General features: G+C 50.2%; 1 protein-coding gene across 2 annotated transcripts in view; it reads left to right on the top strand.

Moving 5' to 3' along the window:
- Window positions 1-25936, top strand: part of FNBP4 (formin binding protein 4) — a 247377-nt gene that overhangs the window by 83110 nt on the left and 138331 nt on the right. For both annotated transcript variants that reach the window (XM_086959754.1, XM_086959755.1), the window contains exons 11-13: window positions 1710-1814; window positions 4637-4770; window positions 5642-5829. In XM_086959754.1, the coding sequence (XP_086815880.1) occupies window positions 1710-1814; window positions 4637-4770; window positions 5642-5829 (427 nt within the window). The remainder of the gene's footprint in view (window positions 1-1709; window positions 1815-4636; window positions 4771-5641; window positions 5830-25936) is intronic.

The raw sequence follows: 25936 nt of genomic DNA, 5'->3' as shown, positions 1-25936 counted from the left end.
AAACCATCCACAAGCGCAGAGAGGGCACTGTCCATACTGGACGCAAGAAGGGCAGTAATGCATTACATGGAAAGAACGAAGGAGCACAGGAAAACAAAGCAGTTCTTTGTGTCCTTCGCAAGCAGTTTCCTGGGTAGACCAGTAACAAAGGGAACCATCGCATGATGGATCTCACAAATGATACAATTCTGCCACAAGTGGGCAGGTCAAGAGCTAACTGACGGCGCTCAAGCCCACTCCACCAGGAAAAAGGGAGCAACAATAGCCTTCCTGGCTAACGCACCCATTCAAGACATATGCCTGACGGGAACATGGGCTTCAGTGCACACGTTCACTAAGCACTACTGCGTGGATATACAGATGAACAAGGAAGCACAAGTAGGACAGGAAGTGCTACAACATATATTCAACAACCAACGCTCCTCTTCCACCCAGCTGCCACAAACATAATAAACCCACCTCCGCCAGAAAGATGAGGCAAAAGAAGGTGGAAATAAAAGGACAATATACAAATGGACACCTTAAGAGACAAAGTGAAAATTCATTTACTTTGAGGAAGAACTTGAAAACCTTGCCAAAGGATTCACGAACATAACACAAACAAGAAAAAAAATCCAAAGGTGGGAGCTTCCGTAGGAATCGTGCAGACGTCACAGGAAATACACCAGAAGGTGGGACGCGCCGCCCACCTGGGCTACGAAAAAAAAGACTACGATTTCAGACCCAACCACTAGACCGCGGAATAATGCACAGCATAGTGAATCCAGAAAGATCTTCAAGCTGCAAAACTACACCAACAGGTAAACTATTCGTTTTCAATTTTGGTATACGTATATTGATTTGACCATGCAAATGCTTCTGAGTTAGTGGGCTGGGCTCCACAGAGGAGAGAGTTACGGGTGGCTGAAGAGCTACCAGTAGCTCACGAGCTGCTCGCTGGAGTAGCCTGCTCCAGAGCTTCAGGGGGGACCTCTGGGGAAAAGACTGCCAGGTGCCCTGTATCGGATTGAATTTTAGCTTCATCCCGTTCAAGGCTGCCATCACTTCCCAAAAATGGGCTCCGTCTGTGATGGGAGAAATCACCAGGAACCACGAGCCGTGTCAGCCTCTTTAAAGTGTCCTGCCTTCAGTTCCAGGGCAGGGCCTAGAGTTTCATCAGCGGCCACAAAATAGCTTTCAGCATTGGTACTTAAACTATCACTGCGACCAAATCAACCATCGAGGGCTTTATTACGGGCTGCCTCTAATTCCTCCTAGGTTCCAGCCCACTACTTCTATAGACCGTAATATGCGCTTTGTGATATTTGGCGCTATTTTCACCTGCGTAATCTCTCTTGCTCCCTGTTGAATTGTTATTTTTCTTCGTATTTTACGTATCACTTTGCAGTGCAATGCAAGCACTCCAGAGTACGTAGAATGACACATCAAGCAGCCAGGGGCACGAGGTGAGAGATTCTTCCGGAGGGGGGGTGGGTGGAAGTCACTCCCTGTTGATCTCTCCGACAGCTGTACTATGAAGCCAGAGCCAAAGAATGAACTCACGTCTGGGAGTTATCGCACATTAATGACCTGAAATGGTGTGAGTGGGGACGATTGGCTTCATGTCGAGGGAGGTGGTGCTTTTCTGCTGTCGCAGGGGCTGTATGTGATTGAATGTAGTGTTCAGAACTGCTCTCTGATTACTATGCGCCTTGTTTCTTTTCTGCCAGTTTCAGATCGGTGAGCTTGCCAATATTCTCACAAGTAAACTAGAGTTCCTGGGTATAAATCGGCAGTCTGTGTCCAACTTCCACGTGCTGCTGTTCCAAACTGAGGTGAGATGTACTGCATGGTTTGTGTTGCCAGTAGTGACGCAATGACCTTTGTTTAATCTGCTATCCGTAGCACAAGGGGTTTTACATCCTGTCTATCCTGCCCCTCTATCATCCTCCTATGTTTTTTTTTCTCCATTTGAGCCTCTCTTCTCATTGGTGTATGTGATTTTTCAGGTTCTGTAATAGATCGTAGTTAGACCAGGACTTTATTTTTTAGACTGAGTATTTGACCAAACAAGGAATGTGTTCCTCAAAATGTTTATCTATTCCCCAGCCTTGTTTTCTTAGATTTCATCTCCTGCTGTCCTCCAGGTTTCAGGGAAGGAAGATGATCATGGTTCGATTTGTAATTAATGGGTCTCAGCAGATTTGTACTTAATCCTTTCAGTACACTCCTATCGCTTCGTGGTTTGCAGATGCACTATCAAGCGTTCAAACGTATATGAACTAAGTGCAAACAAGGTTCAAAAGAGATAAAAAAGATTGCTCTAAAAAACGACTTCAAGCTCGTATAGAGAATGCTTGAGCTACATATTATGCTGAGCTTGCCCCTTCAAATTTCACTAGGGAAATATTTGCCATTGTAAATACCTTCCTGTAGCTTTATTTGTCTCTAACCTATCATTCCTTCTCACTATCCTTAATGTGGCACCATCCTTTCATGTAGGAAAGTGACCCTTTTTGACATGGTCACCCCACCTTTTGCCTGGTCATTGATGTGATTTCGACTGGAAGTGCACTGGGTCCCTCCTGACCAGGTCCCCGTGCCACCGCTTTCAGAAAAGCTGCGCAACGAAACACGTGTTGACTGTTTGTGACATAATATTCATCAATAAAACTACTGCATTTTGGAACGACACTGCTAGATTTGAATATAATTATTGGACTCTGAAATAATTATTAACCTGTGCTCAGGGTGGACCTTTTGTATCTGTTGTACCCCCTTCATTGTGGGGCATTATGAGGTTAAATTGGTAACTAACCTCTCTCCCTTTGGAGCACCGTCATTGAATATTTGTTATGTAGCCCGATTCGTCTGTAGAGCGCCAGATTTAATTGTGATTCGCTCTGCCACTGGGAGCCAATGAAGAGCCTTGAGGCTTTGACTGGGGAAGAATTATGTCTAGGAACTTTGTGCAGAACTCTGGCAGCTGCTTTCTGCGTAGTCTGTAATTTATGTAATGTCTTGTTTGGGGCTCGTGTTAGAGAGGATTTCTACAGTCTAATTAAGCCAGTATAAGGGCCTGGACTAAAAGTCTCATGGAGGGAGGGGAAGCAGATAAATAATTTTTCGGAGCATCCTGGGAATGCCAAAACAGGTTCTCGCCAGCTTTGCTGCTGGTTAGACCCCATTAAGGGAGTCATCCAACCAGACTGAGGCTTTTTAGGGCAGTTTTTGATTGGGGAGGTGAGGGGAGGGGATGGGTGGGTGGGAGGGCTCGGGGAGGGAGTCTAAGGCAGTTCATCCAGCCTAAATCCATTGAAGGATTGGTGTTACAGAGGACCAAGAGTTTGGTTTTACCATACGGTAATTGTTCATCCAGGTATCCACCTTTTCTAGACAAGGGCCCATGGATTTGATTCTGAGTGGGGGGGGTGGGGGAACCAATTGCGTATCGTCCACACTGGAAACTATTGATATATCTTAGTGAATGGTCGATATCCGCTAATGGTCTCATATCTTATGCAGTGTCGGCTAAGAGCGAAGCCCTTTGGTACGCAGCATTGAAGGGGGAGAATGTCTGAGGTGCAGCCACCGTCCAATTTGAAGCGATCTATCCTCGATGAAGGATTTGAGTCTGCCTAGGGCAGGTCCGGAGATGCCAGTGTTATGTATTCATTTGATAAGGATAGCGAGGTTAACCATGTCAAACGCTGCACTAGATCGAGGAGAATAGTAGCTGCCAGACCACCTCGATCAAGCAGCTCTTTAGCAGTGCACTTATCCCATCTCTAGAACCAGAGGTAGCACCCCCGGTGCGACCTACACGGGCCAGAGCTGCGCGGCTTCCATGCTCCTGTTGGTTGCAGCTGTTGTCTTTGGACTACTTTGGCAACTCTGCTGAAAAGTGCTGATCCTCCTAATAAAACACATTTTGATGCCACACACTTTACTACTCAGATTTTCCACTCTCCCAGGGTTATAATCTTGCATTCCCCAATACTGTAGTCTCAAAGGAGTTGTTGCCACCGTTCCAACTCCATTACTTTACTATACCTTTTCTCCATTCACGTACAGCCTTACTAAAACTTCCATGTTAGGGCTTTTCATTTACCTATTCTCTTTGATTCTCCCAGTTACTGCCGCGCTTTCAGATTTACCCTTATCAAACGTATGTTTCCATTCCTCAGGCTACGCCTGCTTTCAGTCCCATTGCTCCCTCTACCTCTGTGATTAATTCTTTTGTTTCCTCAGTTGTGTGACTGGTAGTCTGTTGTCACTCACAGCCTCTTCCAACACTAGCTTACTGATTTGTATTCCTTCTTTTTTGATGTTTGATTTCTTTATTCTGCTACCCATTTTTCCTAAGCTTTTCTTTTTTTAGTTGTAGTAGTAAGTAGTATGCTTTGTATGCAGCGCCTTGTGCCTCCCACTTGCTCTGTCTCCATGTTGCTGACACCTTCCCAGTCGTTTCACTTCATAGAAATGAAGAACAAAATAAAGTGCTTCCATCTCTTCTAGCAGTGCTAACGTATTCTTCTATCCTCCTCTCTCCCCTCCCCACACGCCCAGTGCTCCACCTAGGTCTGTGCCTACTTTTCAAGGGATAGTACATTGATTGTATCTCACCTGCATTCGGTTTATTGTCGCTTGCTTCTAGACTCGAATTTCTGATTGGCGAGAAGGAGCACTCAACGGAAATTACCTCAAACAAAAACTCCAAGATGCAGCCGAGCAAATAAGACAGTATGAAATTAACGCCACTCCAAAGGGCTGGTCCTGCCACTGGGACAGGTACGCATCTTCTACCCTTTTCACCTTTCACCTTTGACTTCTCAAACATGACTTGTGACCACCGCCACCTGACGCCGTGACATCCTCTGTCTGGAGACTGGAAAGAGGTGCTAACCAGGCCCAGCCTGCCGCACACACACACTTTGGGCCAGCCACATACTGGAGACAAATGAGTAAATGTTAAAAGTAGCTTCGTGATTGGACTGAGCAGATTTTTCCTGTCCAGGGTGTAATTGATTGTGTAGGGCAGGAATGGGGGGAGCGCTTGCGAGAGCTCTGTACGCTTTGCAGGATTTCTGGAAGGTTCAACCTCTCGAGTAACGTCAGCGAAGTTTACAGGATCACCGTGGCAGCAGCTGTGACTCAACATGAAGATAAGAGACTCCTACATCAGGTCAGATCTTAAGATTTTTATTTGCATTGATTATTTTTTGTAATTTACATTTTTTGCTCTTATTTTTCAGTTCCCAGATCATTTTACAACTTAGCTTTCACTGCTGTTATCCTAACTGTGGTCTCGGCAGTCCCTCTGGGAAGTAGGCGGCCTGCTCGTCTAGGCAGCTTTCTGTCAGTAGTACGCAGAAGAAAATGTTCCCATCTGTTAAGTGGCCAAACCCACTTTTGAGTTTTGATATTGCCCCTGAGCTGGTTTCTTCCTGCTTTGTTTGTCAGCCGAGGGGTGTAGCTATTCACAGGGCGCCCCAATCCTGCTGTGTGCATTGTTGTCTTAAAGTTTGTGTGTGCATTTGTTTTTGGCAGTGAATCAGTGACTGGCTCCCTGAAGGGTCTCGTGCTCTTCGGGGAGTGCCAGGTGTGCCTGTCCCTGCTGGGATAGGAGGCTTAAATACGTTTTCTTTTTCTTGTGCTTTAGGGAGCATAGGCGTTATTTCTATCTAAATGAACAGACAGGTGAATCCCAGTGGGAGTTCCCTGATGTAGACGAGGATGGAGAGGATGCACCAGAGGTGACTACAGCCCCGGAAGTCAAGGCTGCAGCTCCTCCTAAAGCCTCCCCGAAAGTGGCCGTTCCTCTGACGGATCCAACCAACAGCCCCGCAGGTAAGGACATGGGGTTTTAGAGCTTTCTGTCTCAGTAGCCAGTATCTTGTTAGCTTGTGTCGGGGCGTCCAAACGTTTCTCAACAAACCCTTGGCCTAAAGTTGTGGTTGTGAATGGTAGCAGTCGATGCCTACAAAGATGTAATTAATGTGCACGCAGCACTGAAGAATGCTGCAGTGCAAGAAATCTTTCAGAGCCTACATTGGATTAATTGTATTCATGGGATGTATGACGTTACAACGCATGCTTTTACCATGCATGCTGTTACAACGCAAGTATTACAACGCATTACGCTTGGGGGTGCTGGATAGTGAATAGTTTAATTTACTATTCGAACTCCAGTCCCCGTGGACACTAGGGAAGGTGTTGGATAGTAAATTAAAACTATTCCCTATCCTAGAGCGCCCCCCAGTGTAATGCGTTGTAATGGTTTTCGTTGTAATACTTGCGTTGTAACAGCACTGCGTGGTAAAAGTTTTGTTGTAAAGGATGCTTCCCGTATTCATGTGGTGTCATGTCTCACAGCCGTGATGTGAGTAAATTATGTGCTAGAAATTCGTGGCGGTCTGCTAAATGCCATGAGGAGCGATATGTGACTCTTCGTCCTGGAACATTACTAACTTTTAATCATTAGGGGTTAGATTTCAGGTCCGGGAGCATCCCAGAACTCTGTTGCGAATGTTTTGCAGAGGCTGCAGGCGATATCGGGGATTCCTGGAGCGGTCAACCCACGGTGGAATCTGACTCTGGAGTGCTGAGGGACGTCGCTGGGACTGGTGGGCCACTCTAACTCTGGGCCGTAAGCGACGGGAACAGTGGTAGTTCCAGCCGTCTGGCTTCTTGGTCCTCAGCAGGCTCGAAGTTTTTGTTTAGAGTTTCTTTTGAACAGAGCTGCTGTTCACAGGCGATCTGGTCTTTTTTGAAGGCAGTCAGTCCTCCCAGGGGTTAGGGAGGTCACTGGCTGCGGGACAAGACTACTTTTGGAGCAGGATCTCTAAAAACTGCAGACAGGTCGGTAGGGCTGGGGCCTAGTCAGTTGTTCTTTGCAGTATCCTCTGCTGGGCGTCGTCTTTCATCCTTCCTCATAGGTTGCGGGAATCTGCTTTCTTTGTTCAGGGCTGCCCCCTAAATATTGTATTTAAAGGGGCGTTTAGGGGTCTCTATTTTTATTTATTTTGAAAGTTTTATATAGCGCGGACAAGATCCTTGCGGATATCAGAGCGCTTTACAAAGAGAAGTACATGGGGGAGCATAGTCAGACAGATAATTCAATAGGTCACATAGTAAAAAATGGTACAAGTAGGTGGTTACAAAGCCAACCTGTGTACAAAATAGTACAAGTAAATGGCTACAGAGTCAAACATGGGAGCAATCAGACCGTTAATAAAAATAATCCAGGTTGAGTGAGAGAGTTCGACGGAAGGGTGGAGGACCCGTTGGGCGGGGAGGTGTAGTTGTGTGAGGTGTTGCAGGGGCGACGTGGTGGACGAGGGCATTTGCTGCGTCTAAGAGCGGGGATTGACGCCCGGTTTGGGGCGTGTTGAGTGAGTGAGTCAACCGGATGGGTAGGGGATAAGTTAGGAGGGGAGGTTGGTGAGGGGCGTATGGGGTGAATGGCGAGTAGTTCCTTGATGTTGTGTATGTCATCTTTGATCTGAGCGAGGGTGGCCATGATGTTGTCCATCGTGGGGTAGGTGGTAGAGGTGGGGGTGGCCGTCTGAGGAGAATGGCTGACCAGGGAATTTGTGTGCAGGTGGGAGCGTGGACTGGTGTTCGAGGAGGTGTGCGTTGTGTTGATGTATGGGAAGGTGTTAGGGAGAAGGGATGTTTTGGGCGGAAGGGGTGTGGATGTGGTGGGGAGGGGGTTGGTGGTGTGAGTGAGGGCAATGATGGTAGGTGGGTGGGTCAGGGTGTATGCTGGGAGACTGATAGTCGAGGTGGGGGTGCCGAAAGGGTAATGGGGGTTGAGAGTAGGAGGGGAAATGGGATTGGGAGTGGTCATGTTGTGGGGAAGGGGAGTTATGCTAAGAGAGGAGGTGAGAGGGTAATGGGGACTGAGAATGGGGGGGGGATGCGGTGGGATTCATGTTGCGATGATGATTTAGGTGGGAATAGGAGAATGCACTATAGTGGTACACATGTGCAGGAAAAACAAAAACATACAGTAGGTTACACGGTGTAAGAATAGTACTAGTGATCAATCGGCGTATCCCAAATGTAAGAGTGTGCAGAGGGCTACTAACCTTAGGGTGACTACACCCTTAGTGTGCTCACCCCACGTGGGGGACTGAGCACTATCCCTAACCAGATTGGGGAGTGCCTGCCATCTGCAAGATGAGGGGCACTGAAGAGGGGGGCTTCACCTCGCCCCCCCCACCTGAGAGGTGGAGTTGGCAGAGGTGGGCTCACCACCTGGGCTGGCTAGTTTTTCCCACCTGTCTTCCCGCCAAAAAGAATGGGAAACGGGAAGGGGCCTGCTTCTGATAGCAGGAGAGGCGGGTGGTTGCATTACAAAGGCAATCGTTTATCAAGAGAGAGAGGACTAGATAGCTAGTCCGTATCTCCGGGGATTATATGTTCAATAAATAAGGACTAGCCTATTTGTGGAGTGACTCAAGGCTGTATGGTAAGGTGCAAACTATTTTGTTTGTTCATGAAGCCCTCACACACCGACCTGGTTGGTGGCATGCTTCATCATCGGGCCCACCCGGTGACGCCGAATGTGTCCTGGGTGTGCTTCGACGCCTGAATACAGCGGAGCAGGTATTTTACGGAGTATGCAGTGTAGTGGCGTGAAAGTTAAAAGCTATACAGTGATCCCAGTACCCGCGGGTAACCTAAACCTTAACAACTGGGCCTCTGTTAGCATTAAAAAGGCTGGTGGATGTGTAGGAGTATTAATTAGGGCCTCCTGCATCCAGGTGTGGTCTACATGTTTCAGCCAGGCCTTTATAATTTAAACAGGCTTTCCTCAGGACCAATAAATAAGTGATAGTGCAATCTTAATTTAAGAAAAATGTGAAGCACCCGCTACGGTGCTATATGTGTGCGAGGGGGATTCCCTCTTAAGCATCACTGGATATCATGTATGACAAAACAAACATACAAGGGAGAGTCCTAGCATGGTAGCTTATAGTCCCCATATAGCGTATATGCCGATTTCTAAGGTGCTGTGTAGACTATAAAAATGCGGCAAAGGTGTAACCATAATGGTGGTATGGTTAAGGTTAGGTTTTAACAAGATATGCGTGAATATTTGTGGTGGGCAAGACAGCGTAAGCAACACACACAAATAATCGAGTGGTAGGTGCATAAAAAGTAGGTATTCTCACACTGGCTGTTTGCTGAAAATGCCTCATGGAGTCGCCCGGCAGAGGTTTTGACCCTAGGGGAATGAAGGGTCCATGAATAAGGAGCAACCTGTAAGGAAAAATGGTGGCTTACCCGGGCTGTTGCTGAAGTGCATGGTACTAACAAGACTGTCGGTCGGGACCTGTAGTAAACCTATTGTTCTGCCGTGGACCTCCGTGAGACTGCCTCGGGTTGCGAAGCTGCCTTAAGTATTGTTTGGTTTCATTTAATTCACCTGCGAGCACGAAATTATAGAGGACAGACTGCCCTAGCTGAGTCATACGCCAGTTGCATGTGTGCAGAGAGGCAAGTGTCACAGTGTTCTCGCATGCGCGGTGCAGCTAGTTTGCGCATGCGCGATGCGGCTCGTGTAGCTCGTGCGCAATGGTGGTTGCACCGGCAGGATGCCGAAATGTGTTGGAGAATAAGCGTGTTCAAGACAGATCTTTGCAAGTTGAAAGACGGGCCCACTAATGGTGGAGTCTAAGTAAAAGTAAACAGGGGGGCATAAGGACCAAGGCTGGCCACTGTAGTGTCTGCTAACGGAGAAATAAGAGTAATCAGGGATAATGTCATGCATTGTTCAGACCAAGTAATATGATTCATGGTTTCTCCATGTCTAGAAAGGTCAATGCAGTCTCCTCCTCCTGCTACAGCACCCTCCGCAGTATCTACAAGTAGATCCCGACTGAAACAAGAACGCTGACAACAGGCCCTTAGCAGCAGACTGGACTACGGCAACGCAGGCATCCCAGCCAGACTACAACGCATCCAAATAGCCCCCGCCCGACTGATCGTCAACGTCCCCCGCCACAGCCACATCAGCCCCCCCCCCCACCTGAGAGACCTACACGGGCTCCCCGTCGACAAGAGGATCACCTTCAAGCTCCTCACCCACGCACACAAAGCACTCCAACGCCGGACCAGCCTACCTGAACAGCAGACTCAACTTTCCGCTCCGCCAGCCTCGCCTCGCCCTCGCCGATGTCCCCCACATCCAACGAACAACCTCCGGCGGCAGATCCTTCTCCTTCCTCGCCGCCAACATCTGGAACACCCTCCCTACCCACCTACGGCAGACCCAAGACCTACTCGCCTTCAGAAGACTCTTCAAGACCTGGCTCTTTGAGCAGTAGCGGCACCCCCTCCCCTCAGCGCCTTGAGACCCTAACGGGTAAGTAGCGCGCTTTACAAGTGCTTTGATTGATTGTCAGTTTACTGATGTTTTTGCCACATCTGATCGTGCTCCTATGTTCAACTACTCTGGTCCGCACTTTTCGCGTTGTCATGCCCACATAGCGGAGGCCACAGGGACAGGTGATGAGGTACACCAAATTGCTGGAATTACAGTTAGTGTGTTGACATTGAGTCAATGTTTTGCCGGGCTCAAGGTGGAGTGTTTTTGTTTGTTTAGTGACGTGGCACGGCACACACTACAGTTGTTGCTTGGATAGTGGCCAGTCACTTTAGGTAGTCCCCAGGTGTTGAGGATGGTATTGTCAGTGGGTTTTGGACTAGCTCTTGACCGTGTGGACACCAAGTGATCTTTTAAGTTGTTCGCTCTTTTAAATGCAAAGAGTGGGGTCTCCCAGTCTCTGGTTCCTGAATTGATTATTCTCCAATACTTGCGGATAATGCTTGAAACTTGGTTAGAAGCCATGTTGTATGTGCTAAGCTTTGTGTTATTTTATTGTATTTTTTATTTTTTATTTTTGTGATTTTGTTTTTATGCTGAGTCAAAGATGTTAATGCCTATTTCATGGTGGTAAGATCCACCCTTTTATGATTTTCACAAATCAAAATAAAGTATTATCTATCTTATCCATGTTGTATGTGGTTACACATGTCATAGGTGGTTTTTCGGGGTCTTTAACCACTGTTTCCAGAAGGACTCCCTATTTTGATTGCGAGCCCTCTTGCACGTTTTAGCAATAATGGCTTTGGGGTAGCCACGCCCTCTAGTTTGTGTGACCGGGCACTCGATTGCTTTCTGAAGTCCGATATATGGCTGCGGATGCGCAAGAACTGGCCGAAGGGGAGGTTCTCTCAGAGTGGTCTGAAAGCTGTCGAACCGCAGTAACGAGTTTCTAGCTGTAGGTTTGTAGTAGGTGGTAGTGCGCAGGGAGCCATGTTCTGCTATAATGTTGAGGTCCAGAAATGCCAGGTCGGTTGCACTTGTGCTAGTGAACCTAAGGTAGGGGTCTTGGCCATTAAGCCAAGTAAGGAATGTGTTCAGTGTCTCCTGTGTTCCCTCCCAGATAACAAAGATGTAATCTATGTATCTGCGCCACATTTTTATGTTGCCTGAATGAGGGTTGGTGAGTGGCATATGTTCCTGCTCGAAGTGGTGGACGTATAGTCTTGCCTTGTTTGGAGCAAAAACACTGCCCATTGATGTTCCGTTGGTTTGTAGGTAATAGGTCCCTTTGCACTCTAAGTAGTTCTCCTTAAGTGCTAGAGTTGCGCAGTCTAGAATGAAGTGTCTTGGAGTTTGGTAGGTCCAAGTGGTTTGCATAAGCACAATGTGTAGGACTTGGAGTGTGGCATCTTGGGGGTGACTGATATAAAGACTCACAATATCAAGTCCCACCAGGAGTTGGGTTATCTGGTCAAAGCTCTCATCCTTGATGATATTGAGGAGATGCTTGGTATCCTTAATGTAGGTGGGGGGGGGGGGGTCTGTTGTACCAATGGGTTGAGGAAATAGTCGCAGTACCTCGACAGTGGTTCCAATAGTGAATTGATCCCAGATACTATGGGTCTTCCTGGGGGTGGTATTATCCTCTTGTGTACTTTGGGTACAGTGTAGAAGTATGGGACTCTCGCATTTTTGGTATAGAGGTATTCGGCCTCTTGAGTAGTGAGATGCTCTGCTTCACTGGCTCTTTTGACCAGGGTGTGTATAGTGGTCTGTAGTTCCGCTGTGGGGTCTCGGCTCAGGATTTTGTAGTTCTGTGTCGTTGAGTCTGTGACATTCTGTATCATAGTTAGTTTTGTCCATAAGGACGATCCCACCCCCCTCATCAGCTGGTTTGATGATCAAGGTGGGGTTGTTCTGCAGGCGTTTGATGACTTCTCGGTCTTGTTTGGAAAGGTTATTGAAGATTCCTTTGGGGGTCAGTTTCTCGGTCTGTGTAAACCGCTTGCTCAAAGGTAGAGATTTCCGCTGGTACACTGGCGGGTGGTGGACAAAGGTAGATTTTAGCCTAATGCCTGTCTCATTGGGATTGTTGTTATTGGCCTCTTCATCTATGGTGACTTTTTCAAAGAAGGTCTTTAGTTTGAGTTTTCAAAAAAAAAAAAAACTCGGCCAGTTTGACATGGAGTTTAAATGTGTCCAGTCTGTTGTTTAGGATGAAGGATAGGTGTGAGAAAGTGCCATCTTTCTTGCCTTAAGCGGTACAAAAGGGGGTGGTGATGGACGGAGCATCTGAACCAATCAAACACGGACACCCAGTCAAAGGATCTGGGTTTAATCCATCACCGTTCTTTAGCCCACTCTGCCACCCCAGTTCAGACATGGCTATATGCAAATCAGTCTGACCCTGTGCCTCATGGGAACAATCCAGCCCGAACTGCCAAGCCATGCCTTCCCTGGACCGGAAACAAGCTTCCGAGGACCGGTTTCTGGCATTCCAGCCATCTTCAGCCCGGCTTGCTTGAATCCAGTGGCAAAGTGAGCAAGGGACTCACGTCTGAGCATACCCTGCCCATTTATGGCAGCCAAAAGCGGTACAAAAGGGGGTGGTGATGGACGGAGCATCTGAACCAACCAATCAAACACTCACCCCCAGTCAACTGATCTGGGTTTGATCCATCACCGTTCTTTAGCCCACTCTGCCACCCCAGTTCAGACATGGCTATATGCAAATCAGTCTGAACCTGTGCCTCATGGGAACAGTCCAGACCGAACTGCCAAGCCATGCCTTCCCTGGACCGGAAACAAGCTTCCGAGGACCGGTTTCTGGCATTCCAGACGTCTTCAGCCCGGCTTGCTTGAATCCAGTGGCAAAGTGACTAAGGGACTCACGTCCTCGAAAAGAATAACATTATTATTAAATAACTTCTCTATATAGCTCAGCATACTAAGAATGCAAATGTGAGGTATTGAATTAGTACCTTCAGGGCATGAAATTAGAGAGTGCCTTTTGTTATTTTGCTTTTACATAGCGGTTGTTACAGCACGTTTTGTAATTTCACGCAGCTTAGGAAAACAGAGCAATCTCTCCTTCTAATTCTCTCCTTCATTTGATCTTGATCACACTGCCTCGTATTCCGTTCCTCTTTTCTGTTTTATCTCACTTAGTTGCTCTTTCCCTTTCTCTCTCATGCTCGCCATTATCAGCGATCCTCACACTTGACACCTGATTTACGCTACTAATTTATACATGGATAAGCACTGGTGTGGGTGAAAAATAGATGAGGATAGAAACATACACCTGGTGCTTATGTACGGCCCCCCAAAAGTACAAGAAAGAAGAGTTGCTGTTCTTCTGGGGAGTGACATACTCTTCGTTGCTATATTGATGCTGTCAGTGCTGTGCCACTAAAAATAGTTATGTTTTGGAGTGTCTGTTCCCACGTAGAGTGATGTACTTCTGCTAAACAGTGCCTGATGTATTGAAAATCGGTTCATTAAAAGTATTGCAGGCACTTAACACTTGAATATATAAGGTTTTATAGCGAATTACCAGGTTCGAGGCATGTGGGCTGCTGAATTCATATCTGTGCATAGTCCGCCACCTAGTGTTGGGTCCGGATGATTGCACATTGTTGTCCTGGAAGAGTCTTCGAAGTATCACGAGATAGGTGGCTCCTCCCCTGGACTACAGTGCGCATGGGCATCGCCTCCATCCCCAGATTGTTTTTTTCCGCCATTGGGTTCGGATGTGTTTCGGTTCCCTCTGTCGGAACCGATAGTTGTTCTACTTTTTACTTGAGACCAAAAGGTCTTTAGGCTGGGCGTCGGTATAGTTGCGTTCGGGTTTCTTACTGACTCTCAGCTCCTATCTCTTGCTGCCCTTCCACGTGCTTTCGACGCGGACGGGCCTACACTACACCTTTTGCTATGGAGCGGACTCCATTCAAGAAGTGTCCGCTGTGTCATTCTAAATATTCGCACCTCGACGTGCACCCCGTGTGCAATACATGCTTGTCACCGGATCACCGTGAAGACACCTGCATGGCGTGTTCGAAATTTAGAAGTAAGAAGACTTTAAAGATTCGCCGAGCTAATCGGCTCCAGGCTCAATTGTCGGCTTCGGCACCCCCACCCGATGACATCTTCCAGGAATCGGTCGAGGGAGAAGACGACGTACAAGGGTCGGACCCTGGCCCCGCGTCCGAGGAAGAGACCTACGACGCGGATGAGGAGGCCTGCGACGAAGCCTCCGACTAGGTAGGGGACGACGATCTGGCTTGTGCCACGATGGGTGATAGCTCGGAGGAAGAGCATCCCCAACCAGACTCTGGGGTTACTCCCCATCATACGGCCCAGGTCGAGGGATCGCCTTCGGGCCTTACCCAAGATCTAACTATGAGTCCTACGTCCCCGCCTCCGGGCCCGGTCACGGACATTTCTAAGAAGAAACCGAAAGTGAAGCCAACTGGTCTCGCACCCTCGGATGCGAAACCGAAACCGAAAGTGGCGTTGGTGAAGAAGGTTCTGGAGGCGTCAACTTCCACGAAACCCAAAATGGCCGACTTGAAGAGCCACGCCAAAATGGCCGACCAGAAGAGCCGCGCCAAAATGGCCGACCCGAACACCTCTGGGTCGGCACCGAAGGTGAAGGTTTCCGACGCGGCTGCGTCGGCACCGAAAGGGGTCGCGGACCCGAAGACGGCTTCGAAGAAGCGTCACGCCGACGGTGCGCCAGGCCATGGGGCGTCGGCACCGAAGAAGAGGCCTACCGGCGACCGGGCTCTCGGAGACGAAGAGTCGCTCGAGACAGTTCAGCCCTCGGCATCCCTTACAAAGAAGGTGGGAGAATCCTTAAAGCGGATCCAACAGTCCACTGTGGTTCCCAGCCAGGACACTGTCGTGCCTAGGCCCACGCCGAAGCCTGCCAAGGAACAAACGCCCATCCGTTTTACCCTTCCTCCCAAGTCGGCGCCGAAGGCCTTCGCGCCTAAGCAGAGCGGACACTCTCAGGAAGTATTGACGCCGAAGGCTGCCTTGGTGGTGTCGAAGCTTCGGCTACAGCCACTTGCGGTGGAGGAACGTCGTGAGGTGATCATCGACGCCAACACCGGAAAATTGTCGCTCCTCAAACGAAAGATTACGTCGGAGCCGGCCTTGGAACCTTTTAGGATTCCACTCAAGAACAAAAGGTACTCTGCGGACTCTTCGGCTCTGATGGAACCTCTGTCTCCACAAGCCCTGGAACACTCGCCGGCCCATTCCCCCGTGCCTGATGTGGACGAGGAAGAGGCCGAGTACAACTATCCTGCGTACTCGGATCCGGAGGAGGAGCAGGTGCCCTGGACAGCAGGAGGCGACACAGACGACCCGCAGTCGGGGCAGGACACTCAACTTTTCGCCGCAAAGACGTCCCCGACAGAGGACTCGGCGGCATTCAATGCATTAATAGAGAGCTGCAGCGAACCATGACGTCGAACTGCACTCAGACCCCGTGGATGCAGACTTCTTGGTCGACACCTTCTCGGTAGCCGAAAAACAAGTCAAGACACTACCGATGCTGAAAGGGGTGCTGAAGCATGCACAGGAGGTGTTCAAGGAGCCCACCCGGGCGCGGGTGGTCAATCCTCGCATCGACAGGAAATATAAAGCGGCGCCCACTGATCCCACGTATATTAAGGGACACTTGCCATTGGACTCCCTGGTGGTTTCCAACGCTCGAAAGAGGGCGAATTCGCAGACTACTGGTGACGCTCCTCCCCCGGACAAAGAGTCCAAGATCTTTGAGGCATCAGGCAAACGCATTGCTGCACAGGCAGCGAACATCTGGAGGATCTCTAACACTCAAGCCCTGCTTGCACGTTATGATAGGGCCCATTATGACACATTAGAGGCCATCCTACAACACTTGCCTGACCAATATAAGGAGGCGGGGGAGATGCTCATTCAGGAGGGTAAACTCATTACAAATGCATCCATCAAATGTGCCCTAGATGTGGCAGATACTGCCTCCAGGGCTATCAATACAAGTGTGTTACTTAGACGTCATGCCTGGCTTCGAATTTCGGGGTTCAAACCCGACATACAAACCACAATATTGGGTCAAACAGTGAATCCTGACCATCTGTTCGGCCCTGAGGTGGATGCCTCCCTAGAAAAGATGAAAAAAGATACTGAAACTGCCAAATCTATGGGGGCTTTACAAAGTCAGCAGTTTCGGGGTGGTTCCTTTCGCCGCTCCAATTCAAGAGGCACCTCGAGGGGACAGGCATCCCAATCCACACAATACTACAAGGGTAACACCCAGTCCTCGTATAACAACAACAAGGGCAGGGGTGGCTACAGAGGCAACAATATCAAAGGCAGGGGACGTGGAAACAATGCATCCAGGTCCACCACCACCAACAAGCAGTGACGTCTTGTCACTTCCCCCCGATCACACGACACCTGTCGGGGGGAGACTCCAGCAGTTCCTGCCGGCGTGGAGGTCCATCACCACGGACAGGTGGGTGAGGTCTCTTATCCAGTACGGGTACTGTCTAGAACTTACGTCCATTCCACCGGACATACCGCCAAGAAGCCGTGCTATGTCCGACGAGCACTTGACCTTGTTGCAGCAAGAAGTTCTGGTCATGCTGCAAAAAGGGGCAATAGAGCTCGTTCCATTGCAAGAACGGGGAACGGGGGTTTACTCCCTGTACTTTCTGATCCCCAAAAAGGACGGATCACTCAGACCGATCCTGGACCTCAGGCCCCTGAACTGGTACATCAACTCGGAGCACTTCCATATGCTCACATTGCAGCAGGTACTTCCCCTGCTTCAACAGGGGGACTTCCTAGCAACGCTGGATCTGAAGGATGCCTATTTTCATATTCCCCTGCATCCTTCCCACAGAAAGTATCTCAGATTCAAGATCTTAGACCAGCATTACCAGTTCAGAGTCCTGCCGTTCGGGGTCACCACGGCACCGAGAGTATTTACAAAGTGCCTAGCGACTGTGGCGGCGCATCTCCGTCGCCAGCACGTCCATGTCTTTCCATACCTAGACGACTGGCTTATTCAGGCAAAGACGGAACAGCAGTGCGTAGACCACGTGTCACGCACCATTCACCTCCTGCACGATCTGGGATTCTCTCTGAACTACCCGAAGTCCCATCTCCAGCCCGCCCACGTGCGACAGTATCTGGGCGCGACGATCGACACTCTGGCAGCCACTGCGCAGCCGAATTCAGTGAGAATCGCCAGTATCCAGGCGCTGATCCTACGATTCAGACCCCAACACTCGCTTCCAGCGAGGGTGTTCATGCAGTTGATAGGCATGATGGCCTCCTGCATCTCCATTGTCCCGCACGCGAGACTACATATGCGTCCGCTTCAGGAGTGCCTTGCACGTCAGTGGACTCAGGCTCATGGGCAACTGACAGACCTAGTGTTGGTGAGCGGTCGGGCGTACAACTCTCTGCATTGGTGGAATCCACAAAACCTTTGCAAGGGCCGACCATTCCAAGAGCCTGTCCCACAGATCATCCTGACGACGGACGCCTCTCTCCAGGGATGGGGAGCGCATGTACTCCACTACACTGTGCAGGGACTATGGACACTTCAGCAAAGGAAGATGCACATCAATGTGTTGGAACTGATGGCAATCTTCATGGCCTTAAAGGCGTTCAAAGTACATCTGTGCAACAAGGTCGTGTTGATCCGGACGGACAACATGACGGCAATGTACTACATCCAGAAGCAGGGAGGTACACACTCTCCACAGCTGTCTCATCTGGCTCAGAGCATGTGGAAGTGGGCCATTCAGAGGAACATCTTCCTCATGGCAGAGCATCTCCCGGGCAAGGACAATCAAATGGCGGATCTGCTCAGCAGACACAGCCATCAGATGCACGAGTGGGAGATACATCCATCAGTACTCCAACCGTACTTCCAAAAGTGGGGTCATCCAGAGATAGACCTGTTCGCCACAAAGGAGAACGCAAAATGCCAAAGCTTCGCCGCCAGGTTCCCACACCCCCAATCACAGGGCAATGCGATGTGGATGAACTGGTCAGGCAGATTTGCGTACGCTTTTCCCCCAGCACCTCTGATACCGCTGGTGGCACGCAAGCTCAGGCAACACTCGATGACGCTCATCCTGGTTGCTCCAACGTGGGCTCGCCAACCATGGTACACCACGTTTCTGGAACTCTCCGTGGTACCGCATCAAAGGCTTCATCTCACTCCCAGCCTTCTGACGCAGAGCCATGGCGACATTCAGCACCCAGATCCGCAACAGCTCAACCTGGCGATCTGGCTCCTGAAGTCCTAGAGTTTGGCTACCTCAATCTTCCTCCCGATTGCATGGACATCATTCGGGAGGCAAGGAAGCCCACTACTAGAGCTTGTTATGCGGCTAAATGGAAGAGGTTTGTCATCTACTGTGTGGACCACAGCATTGACCCGCTAGATGCTTCCATTCAGAACATCATATGTTACCTCTTTCACCTGTATCGATGTAATCTAGCGTACTCTTCCATCCGCATTCACCTGTCTGCTATGGCAGCATACCTCCAGAATAGGCAGCACCTGTCTCTCTTTAAGGTCCCTGCTATCAAGGCTTTTCTGGAAGGACTCAAAAGGGTCATTCCACCAAGGACTCCACCAGCTCCAGAATGGAACCTCAATGTTGTTCTTACAAGGCTGATGGGTCCTCCCTTTGAGCCACTGCACTCTTGTGAACTCCAGTTTTTTTTTTTTTTTTTTTTTTAAGACCTTTATTGTGTCGATAGGAGTGGTACACAGCCTGTGTGCCTACAACCTGTAGCGTACAGGCCGGCAGCGCTTTCAAAGAGTATCACAGTCAAGCAAGAACATTCTATCAGAGGAGAGTTTAGGTAACACAGCATGTCGCCTACAACCCCACAGGGCCGGCCGCGTGGAAACGTATCACAAGCTGGTAGGACTGTTGGTCACTGCAATTTCTATTATGTAGAGAGAGTAAACAGGTGACCTATGAGGTCTCATTTTACAATAACTCATAAATCAGAACAATAACTCGGGGATCAGTGTAGCCCTCCCATTCATCAGCAGTCCCACCACACGTAGTATAAGGTGAGGAGTATCAAGCAGCCCCTAGTGTCTCTGCGCTGCATGTCTTGCATATGGTTCCACCTAACGTGGGTGAGTGCCTGCCGTTGCCGGGCGAAGAGTTGAGATTAGTGGAGGAGGGAGACTCTAACGTGGTTTGCATTATGGTTTATGAAGACATCCGATATGAAGTGTCACATATCAGTCAGATGGCGACTGGGAAGTGGTTAATGAGAGGGGCGCGATAAGCAAAAGGCGGAGGGGCGTGTCAACTGGGGTCCGTGTTGGTTAGCAGAATGTGGCTATCCTACAATGTGGATGGCAGTCATGTAAGGGTAAAGCAACGGATTGAGGGCGCGGCTAGTGTGTTGAGTAACTCAGAGGCGCGCCTTGTTTATGAACCCGTATCAGGCCGTTCTTGGTGTGTTGCATTGTTTGTTGTGTGGTCGGGCATCATGCGTGGGTCCGATTCTGGATCAGCCTCGGTCTGGTGTCGGAGTAAGTACTCTGCGAACGGGCCCCAAAGGTCCTTAGGACGTGATGTGTGTGGTAACAGTTCTGCATAATTATGTAAATGATCCTGCCAGGTGGACATAGAGGTAAGCCAGGTTTTAAACTTGGGGGCGCGGCCACGGCCCCATCTGCAGGCAAGCAGTCGTTTCGCTAAGAGAAGCCCCAGTGCAAACAATTTTCGATTGTTCTTCAGCTCGGGGGGAGTGAGTCCCAGCAGGGCGATTCTCGGACACGGTGGGATTGCAGTATCCACCATGTCCGACATGGCCTCAAACACCTCCACCCAGTAGGAAGCGACTGTAGAGCAAGTCCACGCTAGGTGCATGAAATGGGCACCCGGGCGGTTGCAGCGGAGGCATCTGTCATCATCGCGTAAACCAAAGTGGTGTAGTTTAGCGGGAGTGTGATAGAGGCGGTGCAGGAATTTAAAATGCAGTATTCTGAGGCGGGCATTGCCTGTCACTGAGTTGGTATGGGAGCAGCTCAATTCCCACTGGTCATCCGTAAGTGGTACATCCAGGTCCCCATCCCATTCAGCGCGCGCCCGAAGGGTAGGAGGCGCTGCGGCCGAGTACGCATACTTATATAACATAGAGACGACATGTTTCGGGGCTGTAGTCTGAAGTAGTGCATGTAACGGCACCATAATTTCAGGCTCGTTCGGGAAGTCGGGAGTGACTGCCTTGACGCCGTGCCGCAGTCGTGCGTAAAGGAACGTGTCCATGGTCGAGGGGATCTGGTCTCCAAATAGGTGGGCAGAGGATCGGAATTTCCCTTCCACATACAAATCACCCCACTTATGAAGTGCTAGTCTGATAAGCATTTTGCGGCCTAGTTCCTCGCAGGCGATACTCAGTCTGGGGTCGTGTGCGATGGGCATAAGCGGGGAGTAGAGAAAGGCAATGTTCGCCCGGGTCGCGATCCTATGCCAGGCCAACACCGTACAATCCACGGTGGTGGGATCACGCTCGGTCACACGGGGTTCCGTGTAGAGATATCCCGATGGCTTAGTAGGCCTCATATACCCATCCTCCACGGCTAGATGCGCCATGAAGGGCGGGGGTCGGAGCCAGTAGGCCGCAAAGTGAGCCTGTGCACAATCGAAGTAGAGGCTGAAGTTAGGGACCTCGAACCCGCCCTGGTAGTAAGGCAGTTTCAGCGTCGATAATGCTATCCTAGCCTGTTTACCGCCCCAGATCAATCTGGACAGTTGGGAATCTAGGGAGCGGAAAAAATGTGACCCAGGGCTGTAGGGGATGTTCGTGAATAGGTACAGTAGTTTGGGGAGTATGACCATTTTGATCAGGGAAATACGCCCCGCCATGGAGAGAGGGAGATGAATCCATTTAGTGATAGTGTCCGTTAGTTTGTCCAGGACGGTGCCATAATTCGCCCTAATGAGGGTATCGCGGTTCCTGGTGATTGTTATGCCCAGGTATTTAATCTCGTCCCCTTCCCACACCAGGGGGTAATCGAGAGGGAACTGTGTGGTTTTATCTGTAAGGGGGAATAAGGCTGATTTTGACCAGTTGATTTGGACTCCGGCGATAGCTCCGTATTTAGTGATCTCCCGTAGGAGAGGGTTCAGATTGTCCTTCGGCTTATGGATATATAGGGTCATGTCGTCAGCATATAGCGAGACGAGTATCTGCCTTTCGGGGTAATTCAAGGAGCGCTGGTTGTGGTGTTGTCGGAGTTTTGCGGCTAGGGGTTCGATAGCAATCGCAAAGAGGACCGGGGATAAGGGGCATCCTTGCCGGGTGCCTCTTTGTATTTCGAAGTTGTCGGATCTAGAACCATTCAGCAGGACCGCCGCATGAGGTTTATTATAGAGAAGTTTAATCCAGGCTATAAAACTGTAGGGAGTACCCATGCGCTCCAGCAATGCAAACAGATAGTCCCATTCCAGGGAGTCAAAAGCTTTGGTAGCATCTAGGAAGACTACCGCAGCTTCACATCTGGGGGTGATGTCCTGTAAGATTGCCTGTAGCGTGCGTAAATTATGAGAGGTAGCGCGATTCGGGACAAAGCCTGCCTGGTCCGGGAGGACCAAGCGCTCCATAAGGAGGTTGAGGCGGGTAGCCAATACTTTAGCCAAAATCTTAACGTCTGTATTTAGTAGGGAGAGGGGTCTATACGAATCGCAGCGTTCGGGGGGTTTACCTGGTTTCAATAGGGAGGTGATGAGGGCTTCTCTCATGCTAAATGGCAATGTACCCTCCTCGAAGGCGGTATAGTACACTTGTTGCAGAATAGGAGCTAAAGTGTGGATGTAGGCTTTGTAAAAATCTATAGGTAGGCCGTCCGAGCCAGGGGCCTTGCCCGATTTCATACTCATTATAGCGTCCTTGATTTCGTCCAGTTCTAACGTATGGTGGAGGAATTTTTGTTGGGTCGGGCCTAGCCAGGCTATAGCTGTGTCCGTGAGGTAGGAGCCCAGATCGAGTTCCTCTCGTCGATGTGAGGAATAAAGCGTCTTGTAGTGGTTGGTGAGGACATTGAGTTGGCTGGGGAGGTCCCTATGTGGGATGTCATCCTCGTCTATCAGGGTGGTAATATAATTGTGGTGCCTCAGTGGTCTTACGGCTGAGGCGAGCGCCCTGCCTGGCCTGTCACCCTCCCCATATATACGCGCTATGTATGGTTTCCCTAGAAATTTGCATTCCTTCTCAGCTTCAACGGCATATTCGTCAATTTTGTGTCGAAGTCGCGCCCTAGCTGCATTATCTTGCCCGCTGCGGCCCAACTCACGTTCCAGTTCCTTGATCTCAAGTTCAAGGCGTCGTAATGAGCCTCTAAGTGCTTTAAGGACCCCTCCACCTTTTGACAGGCACCACCCTCGGACAGTGACTTTAAATGCCTCCCAGACCGTGGCCATGCTAGCGACAGAGTTGATATTGCGGTCGAAAAAGTCTGTGATGTCCTGCTCCAATTCCGCTTTAAAAGCGGTGTCCGTGAGGTGTGCGGGGTTCAGCCGCCAGGATAGGTATGGGGAGATTAAAAGGGGGATACGCAGGGAGAGGAGGACCGGAGAATGGTCAGATAGCGTGCGCGCAAGATGCAGGGATTTCACAATCCAAGGAGCAATGCCAGGAGTTAGGAAAATGTAGTCCAACCTGGCCCACGTGGAGTGTACTGCTGAGAAGTGTGTGCCCTGTTTCAGGGAGGGGTTTAGGTGCCGCCAAGAGTCTATTAACTGATGGTCGTCTACTATGCCCTGTAGGGTGCGCTGAGTGTGGGTGTAGTGCGTTGGTTGCGGATGCGACCTATCTAGCCCTGGCAGTAGAGCGGTGTTAAAATCTCCTCCCAACACTATGCGGGAGATGTCTAGCGATTGGATCTTACCCCACATATTGAGAAGCGTCTCTGGGTCATCAATATTGGGGCCATAGTAACAGGCAAAGAGTATACGATGAGTATGTAATGTACCCCAGACCATGCAGTACCTCCCTCCCGAATCCACCTCCGACCCCTCTGGAGTGAATCCCAATCCTTTCTTCACCAGTATAGCCACTCCTCTGGAATAGGTAGAGTAGGACGCAAACACCCTGTGAGTAGCCCATCTCGAGGCAAAGAGGGGAAGCCCAGTGGGGGGGAGGTGTGTTTCCTGCAACAAGGCGATGGAGATTCCGTGCCTGTCTAGGTAGCCTAGTATCTGCCTTTTCTTTCTAGGGTCATTCAGCCCCCTAACATTCCACGACACCAGGTGAAAGTCAAGTGCGGGGAGTCTAGCATTCATGTCTTCCATCTAACCCATGATAATAGAGCATGGCAAGTATATGCGACAAATGCGATCAGACATTCAGATTTAAGATCACAAACCATTGCAATTCGTAAATTCGTCCCCTCTACCCCGCCCCTTTCTCGGGACAATGCAATAACTGCGGCATCAGAGCATGGGTAAGACATAACCAATCCCAAACAATAAAACCCTTTTTCACGCCTAGACCCAGTGTAATTTGTCATGCACGGTAGTCCAGATAGCATGCAGGTGGTAGGGTCTTCAAACACTGCGGCGTGACATTCCCGCCCTCCCCCACCCACTACGGCATCCCAAACCAGCCGAGAAGAAGTATCCCTCCCCCTCCCACAACATCCCAAGAAATTTAAAACAATAAGCATTAACAACCCTCCTCCCAACCTCAGAAGGGGAGAAGTCTGCAGGGGATCACCCATTGGGGGTTTAAACTAGGGGGCACCAGACCAGCCTCCCACCTCCCTACTTTCACCCGCCCAAAGGAGCGGGACGGAGGTGGGTGATCGAGCACACAGGTGTACATTTGACCAAAATACATAAGCCTCATAACTAGCATCTCACCGGCACAAGTAGCAGGTGTGTCGTCCTTGAATCATCTCCAGCTGCTCATGGGGTTGGCAGTCCAGGATGCAATGTAGGGAGTAGTTCAAAAATTCGGAGGCCTCTGTTCATCTCACGTGACTTCCGGCTGCAAAGAGTCAAAGAGCCAGTGGTGGCAGGAGCTGTAGGTGAAACATCCATGAGTAGAGTCAGTCTTGTTGTGACAGTGGGGATTGCGACCTGGAGCGCTGTCGCACCTCATCTTCGCGGGGTCGTTCCTTCCTTAGTTGCTTCAAAAAATCCTCCACTTGTTGCGGGTTCTGGAAAAGATGTTGCTTTCCATGTAGGGATACTTTTAGTTTGGCTGGATAAAGCATGGCGTAGGGGAGGTCCAGAGATTGTAGCTTCTTTTTGACTCCAGCGAATTTACGTCTGGCTTCTTGGACCGACGGGGTAAAGTCGGGGAAGAAGGACAGGGTAGTGTTGCCATATTTTACTGGGCCCTGCTCTCTGGCACATCGCAGCACGGCATCACGGTCCCTGTAATTTAGGAATCTTGCTATAATCGGTCTCGGTTGGGCTCCCGGGGGAGGCCGCGCGGCGAGGGACCTGTGCGCGCGCTCAACAATTAGGTGTGGGGAGAAGGCCTCCCTACCGAACAGTTCGATCACTAGGTTCTCCATAAAGACCTCCATCTTCCCCGCGTTCGTGGATTCCGCAAGGCCTACGACGCGGACGTTGTTGCGTCGGGACCTCGCCTCCAAATCCTCGTTTTTGTCGGCGATTATTTTGAGGAGTTTGTCCATTTGGGTAGCCTGTTTGGAGCTGGTTGCGGCGCCGTCTTCCAAAGTAGATATTCTTTCCTCTGCCTCCTGGATGCGTGTGTCGTGGCGCTCTAGTTTGGAGACTACGCTATCAATGCGGGAGTTAATAGCGTCCATTTTAGAGTCGATGGACGTAAGGCTCTGCTTCATGCCTAATAAGATGGTTTTCCAGTCGTCATCCTGCGGCTCTGGCGGCGGGGGACTCCTCTCCGCAACAGCTGGTGATTTGGGCGTTTTCTTGGCCTCGAAGGGGATCTTCGACTGCCTGGTGTCGGTACGGCCCATAGCTCCCCTCGGTGGTGGCAGCGCTGTAGGGGAGGCAGTAGCCAGAGCGCGGGGCAGCGTGAACCAGGGTTAGAGAGTCTTGGGGGGTTGTCAGGCTCGGATATTCACAGAGCGCAGCAAAGCCTGAGATGCCCACCCAAGGTAGCGCCAGCGCCCGACCACTTCCCGCGCCAGCACCGTCAGGCCCCAGAACCTCCACTGCGGTTCAAGTATGGGCGTGCGACCTCTTGGGCCGGGGGGGGGGGGAGGGGCAGGGACCAGTTAGGCGGGTAGGTATTAGGCCCCGCTGGGAATCCAAGCAGGATCGGTACAATAGACAGTAAACCGTTGGAAGGGAGTCGATGGATCAGGTCGCAGCAGGCAAGATGGCAATTTGGCGCCCAGCAGAGATGAGACCTAGTGGGGCTCGGCGTCCCAGAGGAGTCAGTCGCACCCACAGGCGGCGAGTCCTCACACAGCAATGGATGGTGGCCGTTCCTCGAGCCTCTTAACTAGCAGAGCCGCAGCGAGGTGGGGCGAGGCTGGGCAAGCATGCGGCACTAACGTGCAGTGTGGGGACAGAGTTTATCAGGGCTCGCCAATCTGAAACTGCAGCCCGCCTGCAAGGCACCTCGGTGGGAAGAGCA

This window comes from Lissotriton vulgaris, chromosome 2_2 (assembly GCF_964263255.1).
Source record: "Lissotriton vulgaris chromosome 2_2, aLisVul1.2, whole genome shotgun sequence".
Classification (NCBI taxonomy): Eukaryota; Metazoa; Chordata; class Amphibia; order Caudata; family Salamandridae; genus Lissotriton; species Lissotriton vulgaris.
The sequence above is the reverse complement of the archived record's forward strand: the minus strand, read 5'-3'. Positions and strand labels throughout refer to the sequence as shown.